Source organism: Schistocerca americana, chromosome 7 (assembly GCF_021461395.2).
Source record: "Schistocerca americana isolate TAMUIC-IGC-003095 chromosome 7, iqSchAmer2.1, whole genome shotgun sequence".
Lineage (NCBI taxonomy): Eukaryota > Metazoa > Arthropoda > Insecta > Orthoptera > Acrididae > Schistocerca > Schistocerca americana.
In genome coordinates this window covers 546,813,847-546,839,300 of record NC_060125.1, presented here as the reverse complement: position 1 = coordinate 546,839,300, position 25,454 = coordinate 546,813,847, and the positions used below count along the sequence as shown (strand labels likewise).

General features: G+C 43.0%; 1 protein-coding gene across 1 annotated transcript in view; it reads right to left on the bottom strand.

The window, feature by feature from the left end:
• LOC124622570 (galactoside alpha-(1,2)-fucosyltransferase 2-like) overlaps positions 1–25,454 on the bottom strand; it is a 105,192-nt gene that overhangs the window by 71,634 nt on the left and 8,104 nt on the right. The window contains exon 2 of the mRNA XM_047148318.1: positions 18,000–18,705. Within this exon, the coding sequence (XP_047004274.1) occupies positions 18,000–18,371 (372 nt within the window). The 5' untranslated portion in view covers positions 18,372–18,705. The remainder of the gene's footprint in view (positions 1–17,999; positions 18,706–25,454) is intronic.

Sequence of the window (25,454 nt, the reverse complement as noted above, 5' to 3'; positions counted from 1 at the left end):
CAAGAATTCATTAGCATCATAATCAAGTGTTTTAAAAATGAAAGATTTGAAACACAGTTCTCTATTGGGAAGTACGGGATTGATTTATATCTTACAGAATACAGAATTGCAGTTGAATGTGATAAAAATGATCACAATGATCAAAATATATCAAAACAAATTGAAAGATAGATGTTCACAGAAGAGCAAAAGCTTCTAAAATTAAACATTTTAATCCTGATGAAGAAAAGTTTATTATTCATGTTGTCATCAACAAAATTCATAAAACATTTTAAAAAGAGTGAAGATAAATAAATAAAAATAGGGGTACCCCAATTCGTTGCCTTCACAAAAATTCAACTTTTAATGAAAAATAACTCATTCAAGATTTTTTATTTGTAAATTTGGGGTGGTTTTTCTTTAATCAGTTGTTATCATTTCTACTCATTTCCTGTACATAATAAAAGTAAAAATAATTGAAATGTACCCAACAAAGATACAGGGATTGAAATAAATATTGGTGGTGGATGGCTTTGTCCAAATCAGGCACACTTATACATGAAATTTAGAATTGTTATAGCTAATCCTAATTGATTGGAATCAGATTATCCAAGATATGATGGCAAATCCAATAAAAAATTAATCGATCCTTATGTGGCAAAACTGTTTGATTTTGTGACCATAAAGAGAGATATTAATATTTTATCTAGAATAGAAAATTATTTTATTTTATCAACAGCTATATTTTATTCAACATTTACTTATAAAACAAGTATCAAAGGTCATATACTTAATAATGGAAAAATAAAGAGTATGAAAAAAGAAGTGCTTTATCCATTAGCAGTGCTTGGTTGATTTTTTTAAAAGATTATACAGAAATTATGTGGGAAGGTGATTTAACTCTAATTTTTACAATGTCTTGTAGTCTTGGAGATGCAATTGTTAGATGACTTGACTATAATGAAGATGGAGTTGAAATTAAAGATACACCTTCTAAGGAAGGAAAAATTATAGTAGAATCGATGGAAATTCGTGTGCCAATTGTGAAATATGAAAGAAATTACGTATTAGAACAACGAGAAAATATTCTGAAATATACAACAATTCTAATACCTTTTTATGCACTACAAACAGCAGAAGTTGCAGGATTGAGTCGTAAGACAAATTTTGAACTTGTTATCTCACATTACTGTAACTCTGTAGAATTTGTAGTCACATTTCAGACAAATTGTAAAAATAATCAATTACTTGACTCTTCATTATCTGATCATATTAATCTACAGGATATGTACTTGAAAAATTGAAGAAACGAAATTTTCCTACTGTAGGTGTAGGACATTAATCCTCCAAATAGTTTCCTCAAAGCTTAAGATGCATTTCTCGATTATAAACGAGTTAAACTACTGAAAGGAGATGTGGTTATTAGTGCACATAATTTCATTTAAAATTATCCATTCTATGCCATTAATATGACTTCGAGAAAAAATATTGTTAAATGTCAAAAGACGACTATGAAACTTTGTGCAACTTTTAATAAACAAGGTCCTTCAGATACTTAAGCTTATGTAAAAATGTATGGCAAGAAAAATTTAATGCAATATGTACAACAAAGAATACTTACTGAAAATTTTCGATTGTATGAATCAATAAAAATTTTGAAAAAGTTGTACAAGTGTTAACTTCATGCTTATATACCTTTTTGAAACATTTGAGAGAAGATAAAATGAATAAAAACTGAAAAGTTTAGTGTGTCGATTATAAGATGATATCTAAGTTTTTTCATTATATTATTTCCAGATAGCACTTACTACGTCAGTTATGCTAGTATTTTGAATTTTCAAAACTGATTAATATATATTTTGGCTGAGAAATTAACAAAAAAGGTTTTGTCCCTTGCCCTGTGAGCTATGCAACCAAACTTACTTCCATGTGTGTTGGGTAGTCATGTTTCAGGGAAACTGACCTCTCCAGAAATGGAATAAGAATTCAATTATCTCCAAAAATAAAAAGTTGCAGCAAAAAGCTGTACAGCAGATACATTTTACATTTGTTAACTGTACAGCTGTTGCATATCGTATGTGTCAAACTCTAAAGTTTTACATGCTTCAAAACTGTACATTAGTTAGAAAACCTGTCAACAGAAGGCTTTGATGTTTGTTCCATTTAAATTAATAGAGAATCATTCTTGTCTTTAAATTTAAATAACTTTTTTTCTAATGTTAATTTGAGTATTGTAATTATCAGTACATGTTATTTACATTTCATCCCATCAAATAAAACACAGAGATATGAAGAAAATAATTTATTTACATCCAAAATAAACAGAAAAAAATGATTAAATTGAAATCAACTATATATCCGATTTTCCAATGCTTGCCAAACTCCATGTAAGTGTTGACAAAAGGAGTGCGCATTACTGGAGGTCATGAAAATGCAAATACATGAAGAGAGCTAGCCATTTGGCTAAAGCAACCAACACCCTTGCCTATGAACTTAGTAAAAGCCCCAATAAATAAAGTGGTTCTGTTAATTGAGAACTTAGTCTTAATGTAGCACTCGGTACATAGGGTCAGAGGAGTCTGAAGAAACACAAGTTATGTTAATGACAATGTGGCGGTTGTTTTGCAGGTTTTGATACTGAGTTAATTTTTTCATACATTCACATTTTGTAACGAAATACACTGAACTAGTGAGCCAGTAAAATTTTAAAATGAATTATTCTTTGTGAGATGAATTAAATTTTTTTCTTAGGTGTAACTTTTATAAAAAAATTATTTTCTTATGTTCACCTTTTTTGAAAAAAATATTTTTTTGTCATAAGTGCACATGATAAGAAAAAATGCTCATTTTTCTTAATTTTCTAAGTAATATACTATAAAATATGTTTCTTAATAAAAATAAATGTGTTAGTGCTGAAAATTGGTCTATAGTAAATGAAAAGTGCAAGTTCTATGTAACTACTCATAATAATGCGAATCCTTCTACACACAGTCAGAACAATCATTCCTATAAGGTTTGCTACCCTTACGATGAATGGCTTTCTGTCTACACTGGCTCATCTAACAGAAGTTCAGTTATAACTATTCTGTTCAGCCAAATACGTCTTCTTATATTGTTAATATGGGTCGGTTGAACCAACTGTGAACAACCTGGGATTGAACCAAAATGGTCCTTTGGCACAATACTGTGCAGCCACAACTTGCTGGATTACAAAACTCATAACTCAATGAGCAGATGTTGCACTGGGTTGCACCTATACAGAGTGTCACAGGAGGAATTGTCAGTATGCAGGGGTATGACAGGAACGATCATTCAATGCAGAACTCTAAACTGTATACCTTAAGAGATAGGAGCCCCTCTTCATTTCAGATGCTATGAAACAAATTTCTACTGCAAGCTCTTTGCCTTTCACATTTTGGTGGTAGGTAGTACAGATTAAAAGAAGAAAAAATTGTCAACTAACAGATTCCTAAAATACCAAAGAGCTATGAGCGCTTGTTCAGTAGAAAAGATGTATTTCACAGCAGTGAAGATGAGCAAGTACTCTTAAGGTATGCACTTTTTGATCCATATTATCACCCCCAAAAATATGGAAAGCAAAGGGCTTGCAGTGAAGAAATTTGTTTCGCAGTATCGAAGATGAAGAAGCACTCATAGCTCTTATGTTATGCATTTTAGAGCCCCTGTTTATTTGATTTTTTTGCTTCAAATGATCGTTCCTGTTATATCCCTGAATACTAACCATTCCTCCAGGAACACACTGTCTAGTTCAAGGACCATGTTATTCAAGAAGGTTCATATACTTTACTGACCTTGATTTTCACCATTTTTCGCTCTCCTAGCGCAGAAAATGGCATTTCTTCCGTATTTTGATCTAAAGATGCAGTATAGGTGAATACACTAAAAGTAAACCATAGTAGTGTTCCTCAACTCTGCTATAATCACTCTATCGCGTAAAACTGAATTCACTGCCAGCAAGCCTTGACAGGACAGATGCAAACCTACTGTTAAGATTAAGCTGTGCAGCAGGCGAAGCAGCTGGTACTGTGTGGATTGTGACGGGTGTCAGGCAGGTGGACTTTAGGCATGTTTGAACTGTGCTGGATGTTGTAACTGTCCCTTTCTGTAATTCGCTAATGGCTGTACGAGGAGGCGACAGAGAGAAGATCTGGTACTCTCTTTCAGCAATTTTTGGTAAAGGTTCACAACCACCAACATTGCAATATAACGCCGAAACTACTCCACGACAATAAAAGGTACAGTTTCTGGTGAACAACGTGACAACCAAACGATCTAGTGTTTACTGAAGTCACAGTGTTCCCCCTTGCATTCGTTAATGCTAAACCTGTGGTTGAGTGGAACCGGAGAGAATCATTTTTAGATATACGTGAGAATTCTGCAATTAATAAAGTGTACTCCAAATTCTGGGAGGAAGCAAGAGCTCCCTCTTGTCTCTTACACCCCAATCGCCCCTACCCTCCTTGCGGACGCATATGGCTAGAGGTGGCTTTTAATGAAGGTGCCTGAGATCTAAATGAAGCCAGTAAATTACATTTGTTTAAGTGGAAGTTTCAATTGAACCTACTTTTAGTCAAACCACAAATTTCTTCCTGTCCAGTTCTATTCCAGATTTCGAGACAAAGTTTCGTTGTGGAAACTATTAAACGTTTTTGCAGGTATATCGTATATACACGACGGTACATGACCTTTCCCTGCCCAGCTTAGTCATGTTTTTTCTACAATCTTGTAGTACTGATCAAGGAAACGTCTGAATATTCTTTTCTCCTTCCACCAATCCATCTCGATGGCTGACTTATCAAGACATCTCGGCAATACGTCAGTCATGTCTTTTGTAAGCAATCTCATTTGCGGATGAACAATAATTTGTCAGGTTTTCTGATCGCCTTTTTGGTGAGGGTTTTCCACTTTAAATATTTCGACAATGGTACCCACGAAATATTGGATAACCCACGAAGAATACAGAAAGCCATACCCAGTTGGGGGGGGGGGGGGGGGGAGAATTGACATATGGTTCCTGAAGAGAGGCTGCAGTCATTTGAATAGTTGCTGAGGCAGCAGTTTAAATGATTCGCTGTTCTGGCCTTGTTAATATTAGCCACCACAGCGTTACAATGTTCTTAGGAGGGAACTATGGCTGTCATATTATCCAAGGACATGCTGCTCTACCACGTTATCCATCGCCATTCCCTAGAACTGAAAAAAACAGCATTCCACCATATTTGTCTGCCTTGACACTGAAAAAGGAGTTTAACCGATTTCCTGTGTCCTTTTGAAATTAGTAACATTTTATTTGGTCATCGGTCTTCTAACGTGCTTGCTGTGACTCGACACGAATTTCTCTGATGTGGGAACCCCTTCATATCACAACAGCACTTGCGCTCCACGACCTCAGTTATTTGTTCGATGTATCCCAAGTTTTGGTATTCCATTCTTATATTTCGGCGTTAGTTTTTGAACATATTGCATATTACTCGACTTTCCCTATAGCTTACACCTATATTCCTGGCCACAAGTTAAAACAGGTGTTCAGTATGGTCTCCCGATTCAGCAGAATGCTGCATCCGTAACGTGGCATGGTCCACATCTCCTCGCAACGTATGCTGTGTAATCAGAGGGATATGTCGTCGTATGCTACCTTTCAGATCAGGAAGAGACCAGATAGATGCCTGATAGACGTGGTCCTTCAGATATCCACACTACCACAAGTCACGTGGATTTAAGCTGTACATCTGGAAGTAAACATATATTGAAATTACCTAGAGATATTGCCGTCGCTACCGAAGGTTTCTCGAAGCAAGTCTTTTATGTGGCAAGCGACAAGAGGTGTCGACTCATCTTGCATGGTGGTAAATTGGGTATCTGTTGTAAGTTCCTATGGGACCAAACTGTTGGGGTCATCGGTCCCTAGGGTTACGCACTACTTAATCTAACTTTAACTAACTTACGGTAAGGACAACATACGCGCCCATGCCCGAGGGAGGACTCGAACCTCCGGCAGAGGGAGCCGCGCGAACCGTGCCAAGTGGCCCCCTTAGACCTCGCTGCTACCCCGCGCAGCCATCTTGCATGAAAATAGTGGTTTAGACACAATTGCGTTCCTTAAACCTGAAATCATGTGCTGCACAAGGATGTCTTTTTAGCCTGTAGACGTCACTGTACACCTAACAGGCCCAAGAGGTGTCGTCTCCTCGAAGAAAAACGGTCCAAAAATGAAGGAGCTTGTGAAATCACACCACACTGTCACATAAGCTCAGTACTGTGGATGTTCCGGGACAACATGTGAGGGAGTAGAACGCTATATGCGACAGTTCTGTGCATTCACAGCATTGTGCAGAGTAAAATGTGCCTCGTCCGTCCAAAAAATATTCCCTGGCCATAAATCATTCACTTCTATGCACTCAAAAGACGAAGGGCACAGTTACAGAATTTAGGCCTATCTTGGAGCTGCATTTGGTGCACACTGTTAATCTTGTAGCGATACTAGTTGTAATACACCAACTATGTTACATAGTAATGTATAAACCTATGGTACTTTTCCTTGTTACTTGCATTTGGTAATAATTGCAATAACTTAAAAGCTTCACCTAAACTGAAAGAGAAGAATTTTACGCCACCGATAAAGCGATGTGAATAAACTGCTTACTTTGTACTCCTATTAACATAAGAGGGAGCACCTGAAATGAGCCGGCCGGTGTGGCCGTGCGGTTCTAGGCGCTTCAGTCTGGAACCGCGTGACCGCTACGATCGCAGGTTCGAGTCCTGCCTCGGGCATGGATGTGTGTGATGACCTTAGGTTAGTTAGGTTTAAGTAGTTCTAAGTTCTAGGGGACTGATGACCACAGATGTTAAGTCCCATAGTGCTTAGAGCCATTTGAACTAACCTGAAATGACACTGGGCAGGCACACGCCTGAACGTTACGTATAGAATACAGTGAGTTGCTAGGAGCAGGAAGGCACGAGAGCGACGCAGCCAGAATTAGTATGGGTGTGGCACTTGCGCGGGAAAGCGGAGAACGTCTCGATGTTTCTAGAACCATCTTCGCGTGGGTAGACCTTTCCATCAGCTTAAAAGCGCACCAAACAGCTACGAGTATGTCAGAGGGTAATCCCCGTCCTGGTCTGCTATGGAGTATATCGAGGTATCGCAAAAGATGTTAAATAGTCCCAAGAGTTCTTAACCCTCCAGGTTAAGAACTATTTATTTTAATAGTAGTCTAAAGAAGGTAATAGAGGGCAATACCTAATGGGCCAGATTCCTCTGTTTCATTTCACATGTTTTCATTCATTTTCAAAACTGGATACTTCTATTGTGACTCGCGAGCGTGAAAGTATATGTTTCAGTGGAGGGGATGCCAGCTTAGGTGTGAGTGTGCTCGAAACAATAAGTCGCTAGTGAGCCGTCATAGAGGCAGTTCACGTAAATGAAATTGTTCATTTATCATGTAATGTAGTATTTCCTGAGTACTATCGCTTTTCAGAAATTGCTCCGAGTGTCTGAAAGAGCGTACGAGTAGTGACAGGTTATTCCACAAAGATCACACGCAGTGAAGTGTAGGAATAAGAAGTGACTCTGAATGTGTGTACACACATCATTTCCAACCGTCATGATATTAGAACGATGGCAGGAGTGCGTTATCTAGTCATTATTCTGTCTGAATATAACGTGTAAGTGATTTTAGGGCATGGCTTTGCGCTTGCGAAACCCTCCGAGTGTCTGAAAGAGCGTATGAGTAGCGACAGGTTATTCCACAAAGATCACACACAGTGAAGTGTAGGAGCAGGAAGCGACTCTGAATGTGTGTACACGCATCATTTACAACCTTGACGATTATTAGAACGATGGTAGGAGTGCGTTCCCAAGTCATTATCCCGTCTGAATATGACGTGTAAGTGATTTTAGGGCATGGCTTCGCGCTTGCGAAATTTCTGATAGTAGTTTGTTCAAAGTGTAACCACTACATGGCCGACAGGTCCCATGGTGGTTTATTATGCACAGACGAGAAGAGTTTATTCTAGAATATAACTGAAAGATCTGCGCCGCAGTGAAAAATGAATGAATGCAAATGAAACTTCCGTTACATGATATTTTTCCGTGTTCTTCCTATTTTAAGATACAAAGTGCTTGGGGTAGATTTTTGGAATTCCAGAAATGACTAATGTGACTAAAGTTTCTCTTCGCAGTGAGTACTTGATTCATGAGAGGAATGTTATATTTGACATGCATGACTGAAGTATCATAAAACCGCTTAAGTTCCCCTAATATTGCTATCCTTTGTGTACTCTCGTCTTACGCAATAGATGTCAAACATATCTGTAGCTATCAACCCCTTGCTAGCGCAACTGCAGTTTATTAGAGGACAATGCACCTCTCAATTGCAATTGAAGGTTTTCTGCAGTTCTGTTTATTCGTGGAGTAATACGTCCGACCACGGTCATTGTCGCTAACTCGCCGCGAGCGGCCGAGGAGGAGGAGGGAAATGGATACCCTGGGGCGAGGACACTGCAGTCATTCTGCAAGCTCACTGCGGGATGCCGGGCAGACACGCAAGCCTTGCTCAAGGAGGGACACGTTGCGAAGGGCCTGTCTGACAACGAGATGCGTGCCGAGAACTGATGGACACCTGCAGCCATTAGGACGGAACGCCAAGAATGTAAGCGCGAAAGCATGTGAGTTCTTCTGGCCTAGCGGCAGTAACTTTACCTGCCTTAGAAAGCAGGGGCACAGGGAAAAGCGTAGACAAAGCGCGGGGAACTGGCGCAGGGAGGCGTGTGAAAGGAGTCGGCGTTGTTAAGATTTTTTTTTCTTTTTTTTTGACAGTAAGAACATCGCGGATGCCGGTAGGGCTTGAGAAGAAGCCGAAACATGAGTCTGTCCTGGCCTCACGCAGAGACAGTGGTTTGAAAGAAGTGTTGTGTAGCTGTTCTCACAACAGCTTCGGAATGCAGGAAAACATCGTAAGAATGTGAAATCGTGGGGAAGATGCCGATTCACGAGACACAAGCCAACCCACGCCAAATAGGAAATTTCCACCCCGCACGGAGAGGCGTGACTATGAAACGGCGATGTGTCATTGGGCTACATTGAAAATTTTGTCCGCTAATGACAACGCTGAAAAGACGAAAATTTCGAAGAGGAGTTGAGCTGAGAGAGGAGGAGAATCGAGAGGGAAGTCGTGGGGATGTGGGCCGCGATTGCTGGTGAGGGCAGCCGACTCGCGCCACACAGCTCTGAAGCGACGTGCTGAACCGACGCAGCGCCTGCCGCCGACAGCACTACACGACGAACGATAACAAATAATGGTGAGACGATTCGTCCCATGAGATTTATAATTTTGTTTTGGTTTGTGTAAACAGCACGAAAATAAATACATTTCTTTCATGTTTTGATCATATAAGCAATCTTCTACATGCATACGTTAACCCCTTAATTACGAACCAATTACTGTATACTCGATTTCATTTCATTATTAGTATCAATCAATTGTTGACTCCTAATGTGGGGCAATCTCATTAGTCATCTACTCGTCATTTCGTGTTCAACAGCGAAGATAAGGAATCACAGTTAGTTCACTACATTTTTGTGGCGCTCATGGTATCTTACAAATGTAAGATGACCCGTTGGCATGCCACCCACCCTGGTTCATGAAGAAAGTGGCACGTATGCAGTTAAGTAACTGCTCACTGACATCCAACCGATACGATTCAAACTTATTTAGGTTTTGATAATAAAATAGCATTCTTCCAGTTGACGAAATAGTTAGGAGGGATTGATTAATACCTTTTACAATTTGCCACCGTGCTGCTACGTTCCACAGTATAAAATGCGCCGCAAAATATTTTGAACTGTTGACCAAGGGGAGACATTTCCTGTGACACAGCTCGAGCACTGGCTACAAAATTTGAGGCGTGTGCTGCAGGGTCGGCTATAGCTATAACAACTTCATCAACAGCTGCCATGGGAATGGGCCGCCTCCCTCTACCTACTGCATCATCTAACTCACCCATTTCTTCAACTTCCTTGGTCAAATTCATTAGCCCATTTACTGAATGGAGCCTCTTCGCAGTTGTTCCTGTCAGCGATGTTCCCGCAAGGCAGTGCTGCTACTGCTGGCGTTGTGATAAAACAATTTTACCAGCAGTGTCAACAGCCATTGCACTTCGTACGGAAAGCTTCACCTTCTTAACTCTTTACACAAATAGTCACTTCAAAAAAGAAATCGCCCGTGTGGAGTTTGCTGGTCTCCCATCGGGCGCCTCCCCAGGTGGCGGATAAGGGAATGCTCACCAGATATGGTGGGTACCGGGGAAATAAAATACCCGGGGCGGACCAAAACTAGCAACTGCTGCCTTGTAGTATGATATTGGCTTATCAAAGGCTAAAGGAAGAAAACCTTGAGTAAAAATTACCTGGTCCTCCAGGTTGGGGGTTGTGCAGTGGGCCAGCTCCTCACTCACATAAAAACATAAAAATGCTAAAAAGCCTAATAATATGCCTCGGAAAAATTGGAACTTTGGACGACGAACTGGCAATGAGAAACGGAAAATTATGTTTGGATGCTGGAATGTGCAAGGTATTTCCACTAAAATAAATTTACTCACCGCAGAACTTTACATGTTCAACATGGATGTTGTCGTACTCTCTGAAACAAAGAGGAAAGGCCAAGGAGAAGAAGAACTGGATAATTATGTACATATCTGGAGTGGGGTATCAAAAGCAGTAAGAGCCAAAGCAGGAGTCTCCATTATGATAAAAAAATCATGGAAAGAAAGAATCACAAATTGGACATTCATCAATCAACGTATAATAACTGTTGAAATGACATTATTTGCTAGGGAAGTTGTGATTATTGGCGTATATGCACCCACGAACGACACAAAAGATAAGGAGAAAGATACATTTTGGGACACCCTCAGGGAGACTATTGAAAAAATCCCAAGAAGAAAGGAACTGATTATCATGGGAGATCTGAATGGAAGGGTAGGAATTAGAGAATCTTGTAGAATAGTAGGAAAACATGGAGAGGACGAATATAATGACAATGGAGAACGATTGATTGCAATTTGTGAACAATTTGATCTAAAAATTACCAACACATTTTTCAAACATAAGGCCATTCATAAATATACTTGGCAACAGAAGACCAAAGAACTTCGTTCTATAATAGATTATATTATCATTAGGCAAACAAGTAGTTTCAAGGCAGTAGACATCAGATCTTATAGAGGAGCCCAGTGTGGATCAGACCACTATCTAGTTAAAATGAAGTCTTTCTGGCCATGGAAGAATGCAAGGAGTGATACATAAATAAAACGAACCAGACTGAGAAAGATGAAAATTTACCTTTTAATATTGACAGCCTACAAGACGAAAGTATCAGAACACTCTTTGCGGCCAGGATGGAAAGGAAACTGGTTGAATCATTTGAAGGAAGTACAGAGGAACTATATGACTATATAAAAGCTAATGTGAAAATCATAGCAACAGAGGTGTTGGGTAAAAAAGATAGCAGCCACAACCGTGCAGCAGAGTGGTGGTCAGAGGAACTAGAGGTCCTCATTAGAGAAAAACGAAATGCGTTCCTTCAGTGGTTGAATGATAAATCAGAAGAAACAAGGTCAATATACAAGGAAAAGAAGAATGAAGTGAGGAAAAAAATAAGGATGGCAAAAAATGAAGCATGGGAAAGAACATGTGCCAAGGTGAATAGCAAATTAGGATTTGGGAGAGCAAAAGAAGCATGGTCAGTATTGAAAGGGCTTCGACAGGATACAAAAAGCAAAACTAATCTCCAACTGATAACACAAAAGGAATGGGAAGAGTATTTCCAAAAATTATTAAATGAGGACAGAGAAGAATATCTAGAAGAAGGAACAGGGGAAGATAAAGGACATGAAGATGATGAGATCCATATTTTAGAAAGTGAAGTACTTCAGGCGTTGAGAACAGGAAAGAGTGGTAAATCACCGGGACCAGGCAATATCAATCTGGAGTGTCTGAAATATGGTGGTGACAAAATTGTGAAACTGATAACACAGCTCTTCAACAAAATGATACATGGAGATTCAATACCCAACGAAATGAAGCTAGGTTACATTAATACAATATTTAAGAAAGGGGATCGCAAAATTTGTTCAAACTATCGAGGAATTTGTGTTACAAACACATTAATGAGAATTTTTGCGAAAGTAATTAAAAACAAACTGGAAAAAATTTTAGAACCCAAGAAGAACAATGTGGATTCACGGCTGGGAGATCATGTGTAGACCATATTTTCACATTACGACAGATTTTGGAGAAACATAGGGAAAAATCAAAAAGTATAGGATTAATTTTCATAGATCTAGAAAAAGCGTATGATACTGTTCCAAGAAAATTACTTTGGAGAGCACTACATATGGCAAACATACCCTTCCTTGATTAAAATAATACAGCAGATGTATAAAGATAACATTTGCCAAGTGAAAGTTGGTAATAAACTTTCACAGAAATTTAGAACAAGCAAAGGCCTTTTACAGGGCTGTCCCATGTCACCATCATTATTTAAAATCTATATAGATATTAGCCTTAGAACATGGTCTCGTAAATGTAATAGTATGGGATTAGAAATAAGAGATGGAGTTTACCTACATCATTTATTATTTGCTGATGATCAAGTAGTCGTAGCACAAGATGGGGAGGATGCTAACTATATGTGCAATCAACTAGCAGTGTCCGCCCCAGTAGCTGAGTGGTCAGCGTGACGGATTGCCGTCCTCTGGGCCCGGGTTCGATTCCCGGCTGGGTCGGAGATTTTCTCCGCTCAGGGACTGGGTGTTGTGTTGTGTTCATCATCCTTTCATCCCCATCCGGCGTGCAGGTCGCCCAATGTGGCGCCGACTGTAATAAGACCTGCGATATGGCGGCCGGACCTGCCCCGCGAGGGGCCTCCCGGCCAATGACGCCAAACGCTCATTTCATTTCATCAACTAGCAGTAGCATACAAAACTTGGGGTTTGAAGATTAATTACCAAAAAACAGAATACTTGACTAATGCTTCAGATGAGCTATACATTGAAGGAAAGAAAATCAAAAAGATAAACACTTTCTGTTATTTGGGATGCATTTTAGAAATCGAGGGAAAATCAGACTCAGAAATCAATAAAAGAATTAGTAGCGGACGGAGGGTCATTGGGATGCTTAACTCAGTCTTATGGAGCAGGAATGTAATGAGCAGAACTAAAAAATTAATATACAAATCCATATTAGAGAGTGTGGCTGGCTCTGAGCACTATGGGACTTAACATCTGAGGTCATCAGTCCCCTAGAACTTAGAACTACTTAAACCTAACTAACCTAAGGACATCACACACATCAATGCCCGAGGCAGGATTCGAACCTGCGACCGTGCCGGTCGCGCGGTTCCAGACTGAAGCGCCTAGAACCGCTCGGCCACTCCGGCCGGCAGAGAGTGTGGTTCTGTATGGAACGGAGACCTGGACAATTAACATGAAGCACATTAAAAAATTACAAGCTCTAGAGATGGACTTTTGGAGAAGATCGGCAAGAATCTCCAGGAAAGAAAAGATAAGGAACACCGAAGTAATAAGGAGAATGGAAATAAAAGAAAGAATATATGACGTAATGGATAGGAAGAAATTACAGTGGTACGGGCATGTATGACGAATGGAGGAAGCCAGAATGCCAAAATTGATACTGGAGTGGGAACCAGAGGGGAGAAGAAGAAGAGGACGACCTGTGACCACCTGGCTCCAAAATGTACAGCACACAATGAGGAGAATGGGCGCAGAGGAAGAGGACACGCAAGATCGAAACACCTGGAGAAATATTTTAAGAGTATAGTTTAAGAACGTTTATTGTTTGTATTGTCATTTCCAGGTAAATTATTATGTTGGAGATAAGCCTCTGTAATGAGGAAAAGCTCAAAATAATAATAAATAAAAAAGAAATCGACACATATTGCCAAGCAACAAACAGCATACTAAAGTTAAAACTGGAAATACTTCACATTCTGATTGCTTATAGTGCCATATTTTCACCTGTTGGCAGTAAGTGGAACTATTACTTTTTCAGCATACTCTGTGAGCAGATCGATTAATGAACACACCTGCGTTGTTTTAGCTTCCTGTGGCATATACAGCCAGAATTGCAGCACTTGGCACATGGTCAGTTTAATTAAAGCCACCCAGTAGCTGCAGAATATCAATCAATAGGAAAGTACTGATAAATTGATACTGAATGTAGAATTATGTCCTTTAGATTGACATACTGTGTGCTCATATTACTTACTATTTTTTGCATGGAATAACATGTATTCACAAAGAGGATTTCAAAACGCATTGAGCAGATGGGTCTACCTTCCTGTCTATCATCTGTTTTCTCTTCCATCGCTATCAGCTAATTGCGAATAGGAGACCTCTAACTGTCACTACTCCACTGTACAGTATTTCACGCTCTGGCAATAGGCGACTCCAGTGAGGTGGAGCGAGTGACAAACTGACGTGCGGGCGGAAGTTTAACGTGCGTTCTTTCAGAAGATCAGAACTTACTGGTACTAATGGAATTGTGGCCCAAATTTTCGCTTAGGGTCTATCCTTTTTTTTCTTTATTGTAATTTCACTCCCCAAAATGGGGAGACAGTTACAGAAAACAAACATAGTCAAATGAGAAAAGAACACATAACATAGAATGGTATAAAGTGATGAATAAACAAGAACAAAAATGGATGTGTGTAAATGGTAGATTTAAAAACAACATAGACAAGAGCCACACACACATACTGAGAATGAACACTGTGAGTCGACACGATAACAAAGAAACACCACAGTGGGAACACAAATGAACGATGCTGGCGACACTGTTGGTGCTGATGGAAGGCAGCACTGCACCCAGCACTGGAACAACAAGGACACCACAAGGAAAACGTTAAAAATCAGCGCACCGAAGGGGACAAGAAAAGGGAGGAGGGGGGAAGAAAGGGGAGGAGGGGGGAAGAAAAGGGAGGGGGGAGATGGTAGGGGGAAGCCAGGAGAAGGGGTAGTAGGGGGGCAGTGGAGAGGAGAAGGAAAGGAGCCGAAAGCCAAGGTGGGGGGGAGGGGGAATCCTTTTTTTTTTTCCTTTATTGAATTTCAATTCCCCCTGAAGGGGGCAGGCTGGCAGCAGCTTAGTATGCCACTCATCAGCCTACAGACTTTGTTAGAAAGATGAAGAGAATAAATAATAAAAACAAGCGATAGAATCGGAGACTTAAAGAGTAACATGGCGAAAAGAAATCGTGGAACTTAAAACAAAGAACAGAGGGATGATGACGCTAAGAAAATACATACAAAGTAGACAGGTAAAACAGTAGACAGACAATTAAAAAAAACACAGCGACAGTCTGGTTTCTGTTCGCAAAAGACATAAAATTCACACCCAGCGACAGCATGGTTTCTGTTCACAACACGAGAAAGACGAACAACACTGAACGGTCACTGGAACACTGCACTAAAAAGTTAGCAAATGTGACATACCATAGCCGAGAGCAGGTGGGGGTAAACTGGACAGATGATGGGAAAATAAAAAAGGGGGGAGTGGGGAAAGGAGCTGATGGAGGATGAGGACCCATAAGAGGGGTGGGGGGCGCTGGGCAGATGCGACAGGGAGTGGGGTAGGCAGAGGAGGGGAATACAAAAGGACTCGGGGGGGGGGGGGAGAAGGGAGGTAGGGAGAGGTTTAGTGGGGAGAAAACAGGATGGAAGGGGGGAAGAGGGAGCCCAGGGAAAAGACAGAGGAAAGGAGGGGGAGTGAGGATCAGAGTTGATAGGAGGGATAAATGGAGGGAGAGAGGGCATCATCTGGGAGGGGGAGTTGATGGAAGCCACCTTGGGAAAGGAGATGTAGGGTGTAGAGATGGAGGGTAGGGGGGACACAACGGTGAAGACATGGCAGGGGGCGGGGATGGGAGAGGAGAGGAGCAACCAGGGGGTGAGGGGGTTCAAGACGGCGGGAGGTGTAGAGGATGCGGATATGTTCGAGGAATAGGAGCAGATGGGGGGAAAGGAATGAGATTATAGAGGATCCGCGTGGGGGACGGGAGGCGTATACGGAAGGCGAGGTGGAGTGCATGACGCTTGAGGATCTGGAGGAACTTATAGAATTTTGGGGGGGGGGGGTAGATATCCAGGCAGGACTGGCATAATAGAGGATGGGACGGATTAAGGATTTGTAGGTGTGGAGGATGGTAGAGGGGTGCAACCCCAATGTCCGGCCAGAGAGGAGTTTGAGGAGTCGGAGGCAGTTGTGGACTTTGGATTGAATGGAGCGGAGATGAGGGATCCAGCTGAGGGGACGGTCAATGGTGAGGCCAAGGTAGGTGAGGGTGGGGGTGAGGTGGACAGGACAGGCACAGACAGTAAGGGAGAAATTCAGGAGCTGGAAGGAGCGAGTGGTATGACCTACGATGATTGCCTGGGTCTTGGAAGGGTTGAGTTTCAGGAGCCACTGGTTACACCATGCAGCAAAAAGGTCAAGGTGATTCTGGAGAAGGCGTTGGGACCGTTGGAGGGTAGGAGCGAGGGCGAGGAATGCGGTGTCACCAGCATATTGCAAGAGGTGTACTGAAGGGGGGGGGGGGGGGGTTGGGGCATATCTGCCGTGTGCAGGAGGTAGAGGAGAGGGGAGAGGACAGAGCCCTGGGGCAAACCTGCAGAGGGGTAGAAGGTGTGGGAATTGGCATTATGGATGGTAACATAGGAGGGGCAGTGGGAGAGGAAGGAGGCGACCAGACGGATGTAGTTGATAGGAAGGGCGTAGGTTTGGAGTTTAAACAGGAGACCGGGATGCCAGACACGGTCGTAGGCCTTTTCGAGGTCAAGGGAGACAAAAATGGCGGAGCGACAGGAGTTAAACTGGAGGGAGAGGAGATGAGTGAGGCGGAGGAGTTGGTCATCAGCAGAGAAGGAAGGTCGAAAGCCACATTGGGTGTTTGGGAGGAGGTGGTTTTGGCGGAGGTGGTGATTGACGCGCCGAGAAAGGATGGATTCCAAGAGCTTGCTGAACACCGATGTGACACAGATAGTACGATAGGAAGAGGCATCAGATGGAGGCTTGTTGGGTTTGGAGAACATCAGGATACGGGAGGTTTTCCACAGGTCGGGATAGAAGCCAGTGCCAAGGATGACATTGTAGAGGGTGGCAAGGATTGAAAGGAAGGAGGGAGGGCAGTGTTTGAGGTGGCGGTAGGTAACGCAGTCGTGGTCGGGAGCAGTGTTGCGTTTAGTGCGGAGTGTGAGGCTGATATCCTGTGTAGTGATGGGAGTGTTAAGTTCAGATGGTGGTGTGTGGTCCAAGTACTGGAAGCTAGGAGGAAGGGGAGGAACAGAGGTATTCGTACGGTCCATGATGTCAGGGAAGAGGGAATAATCAAAGTGGGGATCATCTGGGATGGAAAAAACATCGGAGAGGTGAGAGGCAAAGTGGTTGGCCTTACTGAGGTTGTCAGGAAAGGGACGGCCATTAAGGAGGATAGGGTACTGGGGGGTGGGGCGGTTCCCAGTAAGGCGGTGGAAAACAGACCAATACTTGGAAGAGTTTATGGGGAGCGTGGTGTTGAGTTGTGTACATGTCTGGCGCCAGGCACGGCGTTTCTCCGCAGTAAGCAGGTTGCGGATGTGTCGTTGTAATTGCCGGTGGCGGTTAAGTGTATCCCAGTCACGAGTGCGTAGAAAAGAGCGGTAGAGGCGGCGGGACTCCTGAAGGAGAAGGACGGCCTGTGGAGGCTGGGCGGGGCGGTGGGGGTGGATGGCTTTGGTGGGGATAGGGGGAATCCATGAGGTTGATATTTTAAAGTGTACTTTCCCCTCCTTAAAATACGAGATCAAGTGTTGGTCTGCTGCAGTGGCTGGAGTCAGATCCGGGACTCCAGAATTTTCGGGACAGAGTGAACGGCGATACCTCTAGACCGTGGGATGCACTCCATTTACTCTCCATCTGTCTGAAAAACAAACGCAAAGCGTCCTACCTCGTGGAGGCGATCGCGCAGCTGCGGCGGGGCGAAGGCGGTGAGGTTGTGGAGGCGCGCAGCCGTCCAGAGAGAGAGGAACTCCATGATGAGGTTCCCCAGGCGGCCGCCAGCGAGCACGGTCGCGGCGCCACGTGGTAAGCACTTCACGCTCACCTCGGACAGCGCGACGCCAGGGAAAGGATGGTTGTTGCTGGAGAAGCGATACACGAAAGGCGCGCTCGCCGCCGCCACGTCGTCTTCCCAGAAGACCGACCTTGTGTACCACGTGCGGTGCACGCAGAAGCAGACCAGCAACGTTGCCGACGTCACCAGTGCCCATCGCAGTCCTTCAGTGCGTGGGCGTTTCCTGGCCATGCACAAGTCATACATCACTGTCCACCACCAAGAGTCGCTGATGTCACTGCCACGGTACTAGGCGGCCAGGAACATCAATACGAGTTACACAACGGTCTTCACAAGCCCGCTAGTGAACGATGGCGATCGCAGCCAAAATGTGTGCCGATTTACCGATCACAATGATAGTATCCACGTATCATTCCACTAGTTCACTCCTTTCTAGTACACTTCCTACCTACGATGCTCACCAGTCACACGCTTTTCATCCAGTAACATATTTCCACGTGAAAAGAAGCCTGTTCCGCAAAGTCACTGCTGTATGCCTGCGATTCCTTGCCACTTGGATCGTCCGCATCGACTGGTCCTCCTGGAAATGAAATAAAGGAAGATGTAAATTTCTCTAAGTTTAGAGGCTTTCCTGGTTATTATTGAATGTAAAATCTTCTGAGCCGTTAGGCCGTGTCCACGCATGTGATCAGCCAACTAGAGGCCCCAGAAGATGTTATGTTTCTCGTTTATTGGCAGTATGATGAAAGCTGTCAATATAATGTTGGATTACCGAGAGATAGTGTTCCGAAACTGTTTCACTGCGGAAAATCGTAACACGGTCCCTGACTTCAGCCGTCGCACGGACGCCAAAATGGAAAATATTGAAATAAACGATATCGGAATTGAAAAACAACTGCTATCACTTAGTAGCGGAAAAGCATCCGGACCAGACGAGATACCCTTAAGATTCTACAGTGATTATGCTAAAGAACTTGCCCCCTTTCTATCAGCAATTTATCGTAGATCGCTGGAAGAACGTAAAGTACCTAGCGACTGGAAGAAAGCGCAGGTCGTTCCCATTTTCAAGAAGGGTCATAAATCAGATGCGAATAATTATAGGCCTATTTCGCTTACGTCAATCTGTTGTAGAATAATGGAACATGTTTTGTGTTCTCGTATTATGACGTTCTTAGATAATACAAATCTCCTTCATCATAACCAACATGGATTCCGCAAACAGAGATCATGTGAAACTCAGCTCGCCCTATTTGCCCAAGAAATTCACAGTGCCGTAGACACTGGCGAGCAGATTGATGCCGTATTCCTGGACTTTAGGAAGGCATTTGATACGGTTCCGCACTTACGTTTAGTGAAAAAAATACGAGCTTACGGAATATCGGACCAGGTTTGTGATTGGATTGAGGATTTCCTAGAAGAAAGAACACAACATGTCATTCTTAACGGTTCAAAATCTGCAGATGTGGAGGTAATTTCGGGAGTACCGCAGGGAAGCGTGATAGGACCTTTATTGTTTACAATATACATAAATGACTTAGTTGACAACATCGGTAGCTCCGTGAGGCTATTTGCAGATGACACGGTTGTCTACAAGAAAGTAGCAACATCAGAAGACTCGTACGTACTCCAGGAGGACCTGCAGAGGATTAATGCATGGTGCGACAGCTGGCAGCTTTCCCTAAACGTAGATAAATGTAATATAATGCGCATACATAGGGGCAGAAATCCATTCCAGTACGATTATGCCATAGGTGGTAAATCATTGGAAGCGGTAACGACCGTAAAATACTTAGGAGTTACTATCCGGAGCGATCTGAAGTGGAATGATCACATAAAAGAAATAGTGGGAAAAGCAGGCGCCAGGTTGAGATTCATAGGAAGAATTCTAAGAAAATGTGACTCATCGACGAAAGAAGTAGCTTACAAAACGCTTGTTCGTCCGATTCTTGAGTATTGCTCATCAGTATGGGACCCTTACCAGGTTGGATTAATAGAAGAGATAGACATGATCCAGCGAAAAGCAGCGCGATTCGTCATGGGGACATTTAGTCAGCGCGAGAGCGTTACGGAGATGCTGAACAAGCTCCAGTGGCGGACACTTCAAGAAAGGCGTTACGCAATACGGAGAGGTTTATTATCGAAATTACGAGAGAGCACATTCCGGGAAGAGATGGGCAACATATTACTACCGCCCACATATATCTCGCGTAATGATCACAACGAAAAGATCCGAGAAATTAGAGCAAATACGGAGACTTACAAGCAGTCGTTCTTCCCACGCACAATTCGTGAATGGAACAGGGAAGGGGGGATCAGATAGTGGTACAATAAGTACCCTCCGCCACACACCGTAAGGTGGCTCGCGGAGTATAGATGGAGATGTAGATGTAGATGTAGATAGTAATTCCAGCCAAACAATGCCATGAATGGAAACTATAGCGTTGTGCAGCATAGCGCGGGGTGCGTGATCCAACTCATGAAACGACTGAAAAATAAGTTTCTCATATCCAACTGTCAGTCCACAGCAGGCTCTTATAAAGAACTATAGATCTTCATTTTTTAACACCAATGGCATATCAGATTTCTGTCCAATAGGAACACAAATTGAAACCCGTGGTATGGAGCTATGTACATGAAATTATCACATCTAAGCAGCGTAAAAAACTGTGTATTGGTCAGCCAGGCAGAGCTAAGGCGATTCGGCTACGTGAACATTAGAGAAGCTGGAAACTAAGTAAGAAAGATTCAAATTTTGCTGAGTATCTTTTAGCAGAAAATCGTTCATACAATGTAGAATGTGAAATTTTACATTCTGTTAAAAGCAGGAAGATGACTCTACTGGAAATCATCGAACAGATGACACAGAATGCCAGCCTAGTATTAAACGATGACTCAGTGTCCATTTTCCCCTTTGTTAAATTAAGTCTTCGTTACAAATACTAGATTCAAACTTTAAATTCATTTTATATCTCATCTGTTGTTAAATGCACCTCCACATAAAAACTTCGTTTGCACACCCTTTTTTTGTTTACGTAATTATTTCTGTGGGACAAAAATGTAATGTTACACTTTGTCAACACTCCCATTTCAGTATCTTTCTGTACAAATAATATCTGTGTAAGTCGCATATCATGTTTATCTGTGTTTACGACATTCGGTTGGCGGCCTGAGGAGTGTGATGTCGGTTCGTGGCCAAATAAATATAATTTTGCGGAATATCAGGAATTTAATATAACGTGTTGTGATAGTAACTTCTTGAAAGGGCTCTCACTGACTGAACCCGTCACCTGCTCTCTTTTATTAATGCTATAAAATCTACACGACCTTACTAGTAGGAGAAGAATTTGGCAGTCTACGTCTTCAAAGGAAAGGAGATCAGCAGGTGAGTGACTCTGTCTGGTCTGGGATCATTTATCAATCTTTAATGCCAATAGCCGCAGATGCTTTGATCACAGTAACGCTCTACTACTTCCAAATGATTATCAGATCTTCAGTCGCTACAGACACATCTATAAGAGTCGCGATACCGCGATGCGAGTGAAGAGAACGTTCGCCACGTTTGCTCAAAATGTATGTGTCCCCCTGCAAAGCCAGTGTGAAATGTTTGGCTACTGCAGCCAGCCCACATCGTCATTTTATCGGAGTTAAGACGAGTCGATAAGTGACCAAAAGTCCTGAGGAAACTTCAGCAACGGTGGCTGAATGTCGACCGCAAGAGGAGAAATATAAGAACAACATGATCAGGTTTGATAGTCCAGGTGATGTGACATTTAACACATTTTCTGCCACTTTCTCTGCTATTTACTGGGAAATTACTTTTTCAGGTGTAACGATTGATTCTACGTGACTGTGCGTGTAAACATAAAGTCTACATTTACGCGATCATTTGTTAATAGTGAGCTTCCGGGTGTGAAGCCGAGTTGTTGTTTCCATGTTCTGCATGGTATTTCGACCAACCCAGCCATCTTCTTCAGATGCTACGAGGTAAGCTACACTACTGGCCATTAAAATTGCTACACCAAGAAGAAATGCAGATGATAAACGGGTATTCATTGGATAAATATATTGTACTAGAACTGACATGTGATTACATTTTCACGCAATTTGAGTACATAGATCCTGAGAAATCAGTATCCAGAACAACCACCTCTGGCCGTAATAACGGCCTTGATACGCCTGGGCATTGTCAAACAGAGCTTGGATGGCGTGTGCAGGTACAGCTGCCCATGCAGCTTCAACACGATACCACAGTTCATCAAGAGTAGTGACTGGCGTATTGTGACGAGCCAGTTGCTCGGCCACCATTGACCAGATATTTTCATTTGGTGAGAGATCTGGAGAATGTGCTGGCCAGGGCAGCAGTCGAACATTTTCTGTATCCAGAAAGGCCCATACAGGACCTGCAACATGCGGTCGTACATTATCCTGCTGAAATGTAGGGTTTCGCAGGGATCGAATGAAGGGGAGAGCCACGGGTCGTAACACATCTGAAATGTAACGCCCACAGTACAAAGTGCCATCAATGCGAACAAGAGGTGACCGAGACGTGTAACCAATGGCACCCCATACTATCACGTCGGGTGATACGCCACTATGGCGATGACGAATACACGCTTCCAATGTGCGTTCACTGCGATGTCGCCAAACACGGATGCGACCATCATGATGCTGTAAACAGAACCCGGATTCATCCGAAAAAATGACGTTTTGCCATTCGTGCAGCCAGGTTCGTCGTCGAGTACACCATCGCAGGCGCTCCCGTCTGTGATGCAGCGTCAAGGGTAACCGCAGCCATGGTCTCCGAGCTGATAGTCCATGCTGCTGCAAACGTCGTCGAACTGTTCGTGCAGATGGTTGTTGTATTGCAAACGTCCGCATCTGTTGACTCAGGGATCGTGACGTGGCTGCGCCAACCGTTACAGCCAAGCGGATAAGATGCCTGTCATCTCGACTGCTAGTGATAGGAGGCCGCTGGGATCCAGCACGGCGTTCCATATTACTCTCCTGAACCCACCGATTCCATATTCTGCTAACAGTGACTGGATCTCGACCAACGCGAGCAGCAATGTCGCGATACGATAAACTGCAATCGCGATATGCTACAATCCGACCTTTATCAAAGTCGGAAACGTGATGATACGAATTTCTCCTCCATATATGAGGCATCACAACAACGTTTCACCAGGCAACGCCGGTCAACTGCTGTTCGTGTATGAGAAACCGGTGGCAAACTTTCCTCATGTCAGCACGTTGTAGGTGTCGCCACCGGCGCCAACCTTGCGTGAATGCTCTGAAAAGCTAATCATTTGCATATCACAGCATCTTCTTCTTGTCGGTTAAATTTCGCGTCCGTAGCACGTCATCTCGCGGTGTAGTAATTTTAATGGCTATTAGTGTATTATGTGTACTCGCTGTCTTGAGACCAACTAGACTGTGAGCTGCTGTTGGTGTCACGTCGTTATTTAGAGCCAAGAAGTCCACTGCTTCCTTTGAAGCTCTTTTGTTTTACAGAGCCTCCACTGATACTCCGTGAAACGCAAACTCCGTCAGCATTTTACAACTCTGATGGATCTGATAGTCGGCGAGATTTTAATGAATTGAGTACCGGATACTTAGCGTTAGTTTAATTGAAACATCCATCCCTGTTTATTAGATTTTCTTACATCTTCATTTCGATAATCTCCTTAATTATGCTGTCCCTCAACCTCGGCTATAAACAGCGGCGTGAGCCCAACAATAGCTCACTGTTGGTCGGAGTCCAGACAGCAAGTACACTTAACAGCAAAATTCGAAGCACCCGAAAAAGACGCCTGGTTAGGTCGTCGAAATATTGTACAGAAAGTGGAAACAAGAACTCGGCTCCACACCAGAAGCCCCCTATTAACCAGTCACGCCGAGAAATTTGGAAATTTGTGGTAAGATCTTATGGGACCAAACTGTTGAGTCATCGGTCCCTAAGCTTACACACTACTTAATCTAACGTAAACTAACTTACGCTAAGGACAACACACATACCCGTGCCCGAGGGAGGACTCGAACCTCTGACGGGAGGAGCCGCGCGAACCGTGGCACGACGCCCCAAGGCCTCGCGGCTACCACGCGGCTCACGCCGAGAAAATCTGAGATATGATCACCTATACTCCGTAGGCCATCTGACGGTGTTGTGGAGAAAGGTAATTCTGGTACCTCTATCTTCCCGCCCCCTCCCCCGAATTGCACTTTGAAAGAACGACTGTTGGTAAGGCTCCATACAAGTACTAGTTTCTCTGATGTTCTCGTGGTAGGCGTTTCGCGAGACGTATATGCGAGAAATTAATATTTTGACGAACTCATCTTTGAAAGTGAGCTCTCGGAATTTCAACAGTAAGCCTGTCCTTGGTGCTCAACGCCCCCCTTGTAGCGTTTGCTACTGGATTTTTTCGGGCGTCTCCATAACGCTCTCGCGCTTACTAACAGTCGTATGACGAAAAGTGCTGCGCTTCGCTGGATCTTCTCGACCTCGTCTGTTAATACAGACTCATGAGCTTACCTGACGTTATGTAACACCGAAAATGCAGAATGCATGGCACCTGCTACCGGTATATAATTTTTTTAAATTGTATGTAAATATTTGTAATTTAAATACTTTCTTTTAATACGTAAGGACATTTCTTTACTATATGTGTACATTGAGGTAGAAGTCTGTTGACGTTCCATTGTATTTATCTGTGTTTTACTGTGAAACTGGGAAAAAGCCAAAGGAATTGTTATTTGCATCGACTAGCAACGAGAATAGTGCTTGTGCGTTGTAAAATCTTTGGGTAGGGGGTTGTTGTGCAGAGCGCGCGGAGAGAGCGGGAGACGGGTTCCAGCGCTTGTAGTGTGCGGAAGTGTGGTGTTAATGCTCTCGCGGTAGAGAGTACCATTTCGGCGGTATCATGTACGCGCGCCGGCCAGATGACTAGTAGCAGGAGGAAGCGCAGTGGACAGGTGGAGGAGGTTACAGTTACCGCACTGAAGTGAGTATTACCTGAGAATACCGCGCTGATGAGGGTACTCTGGAATCGGTCAAACGACTGTTTTGTAAGCCACTTTCTTCGTGGATGTATTACATTACCTTAGCATACTCGCAATGAATTTCAATCTGGATCTGCTTTTCGTGCTGTTTGTTTTATGTGGTCATTTAACTTTACGAGGAGCAGCTATCGAGTTTTAATAACCACCTCCAAAAATCAGAATTACGTGTTTCTTTTAGATGCATGCCTGGTGTCCTGGAACACAATGAAATAGGCGCAGCATTGTCAGTGGGCTGCACGTTCTTGATTTACCTCCTCTAACGGTTTGCTAAGA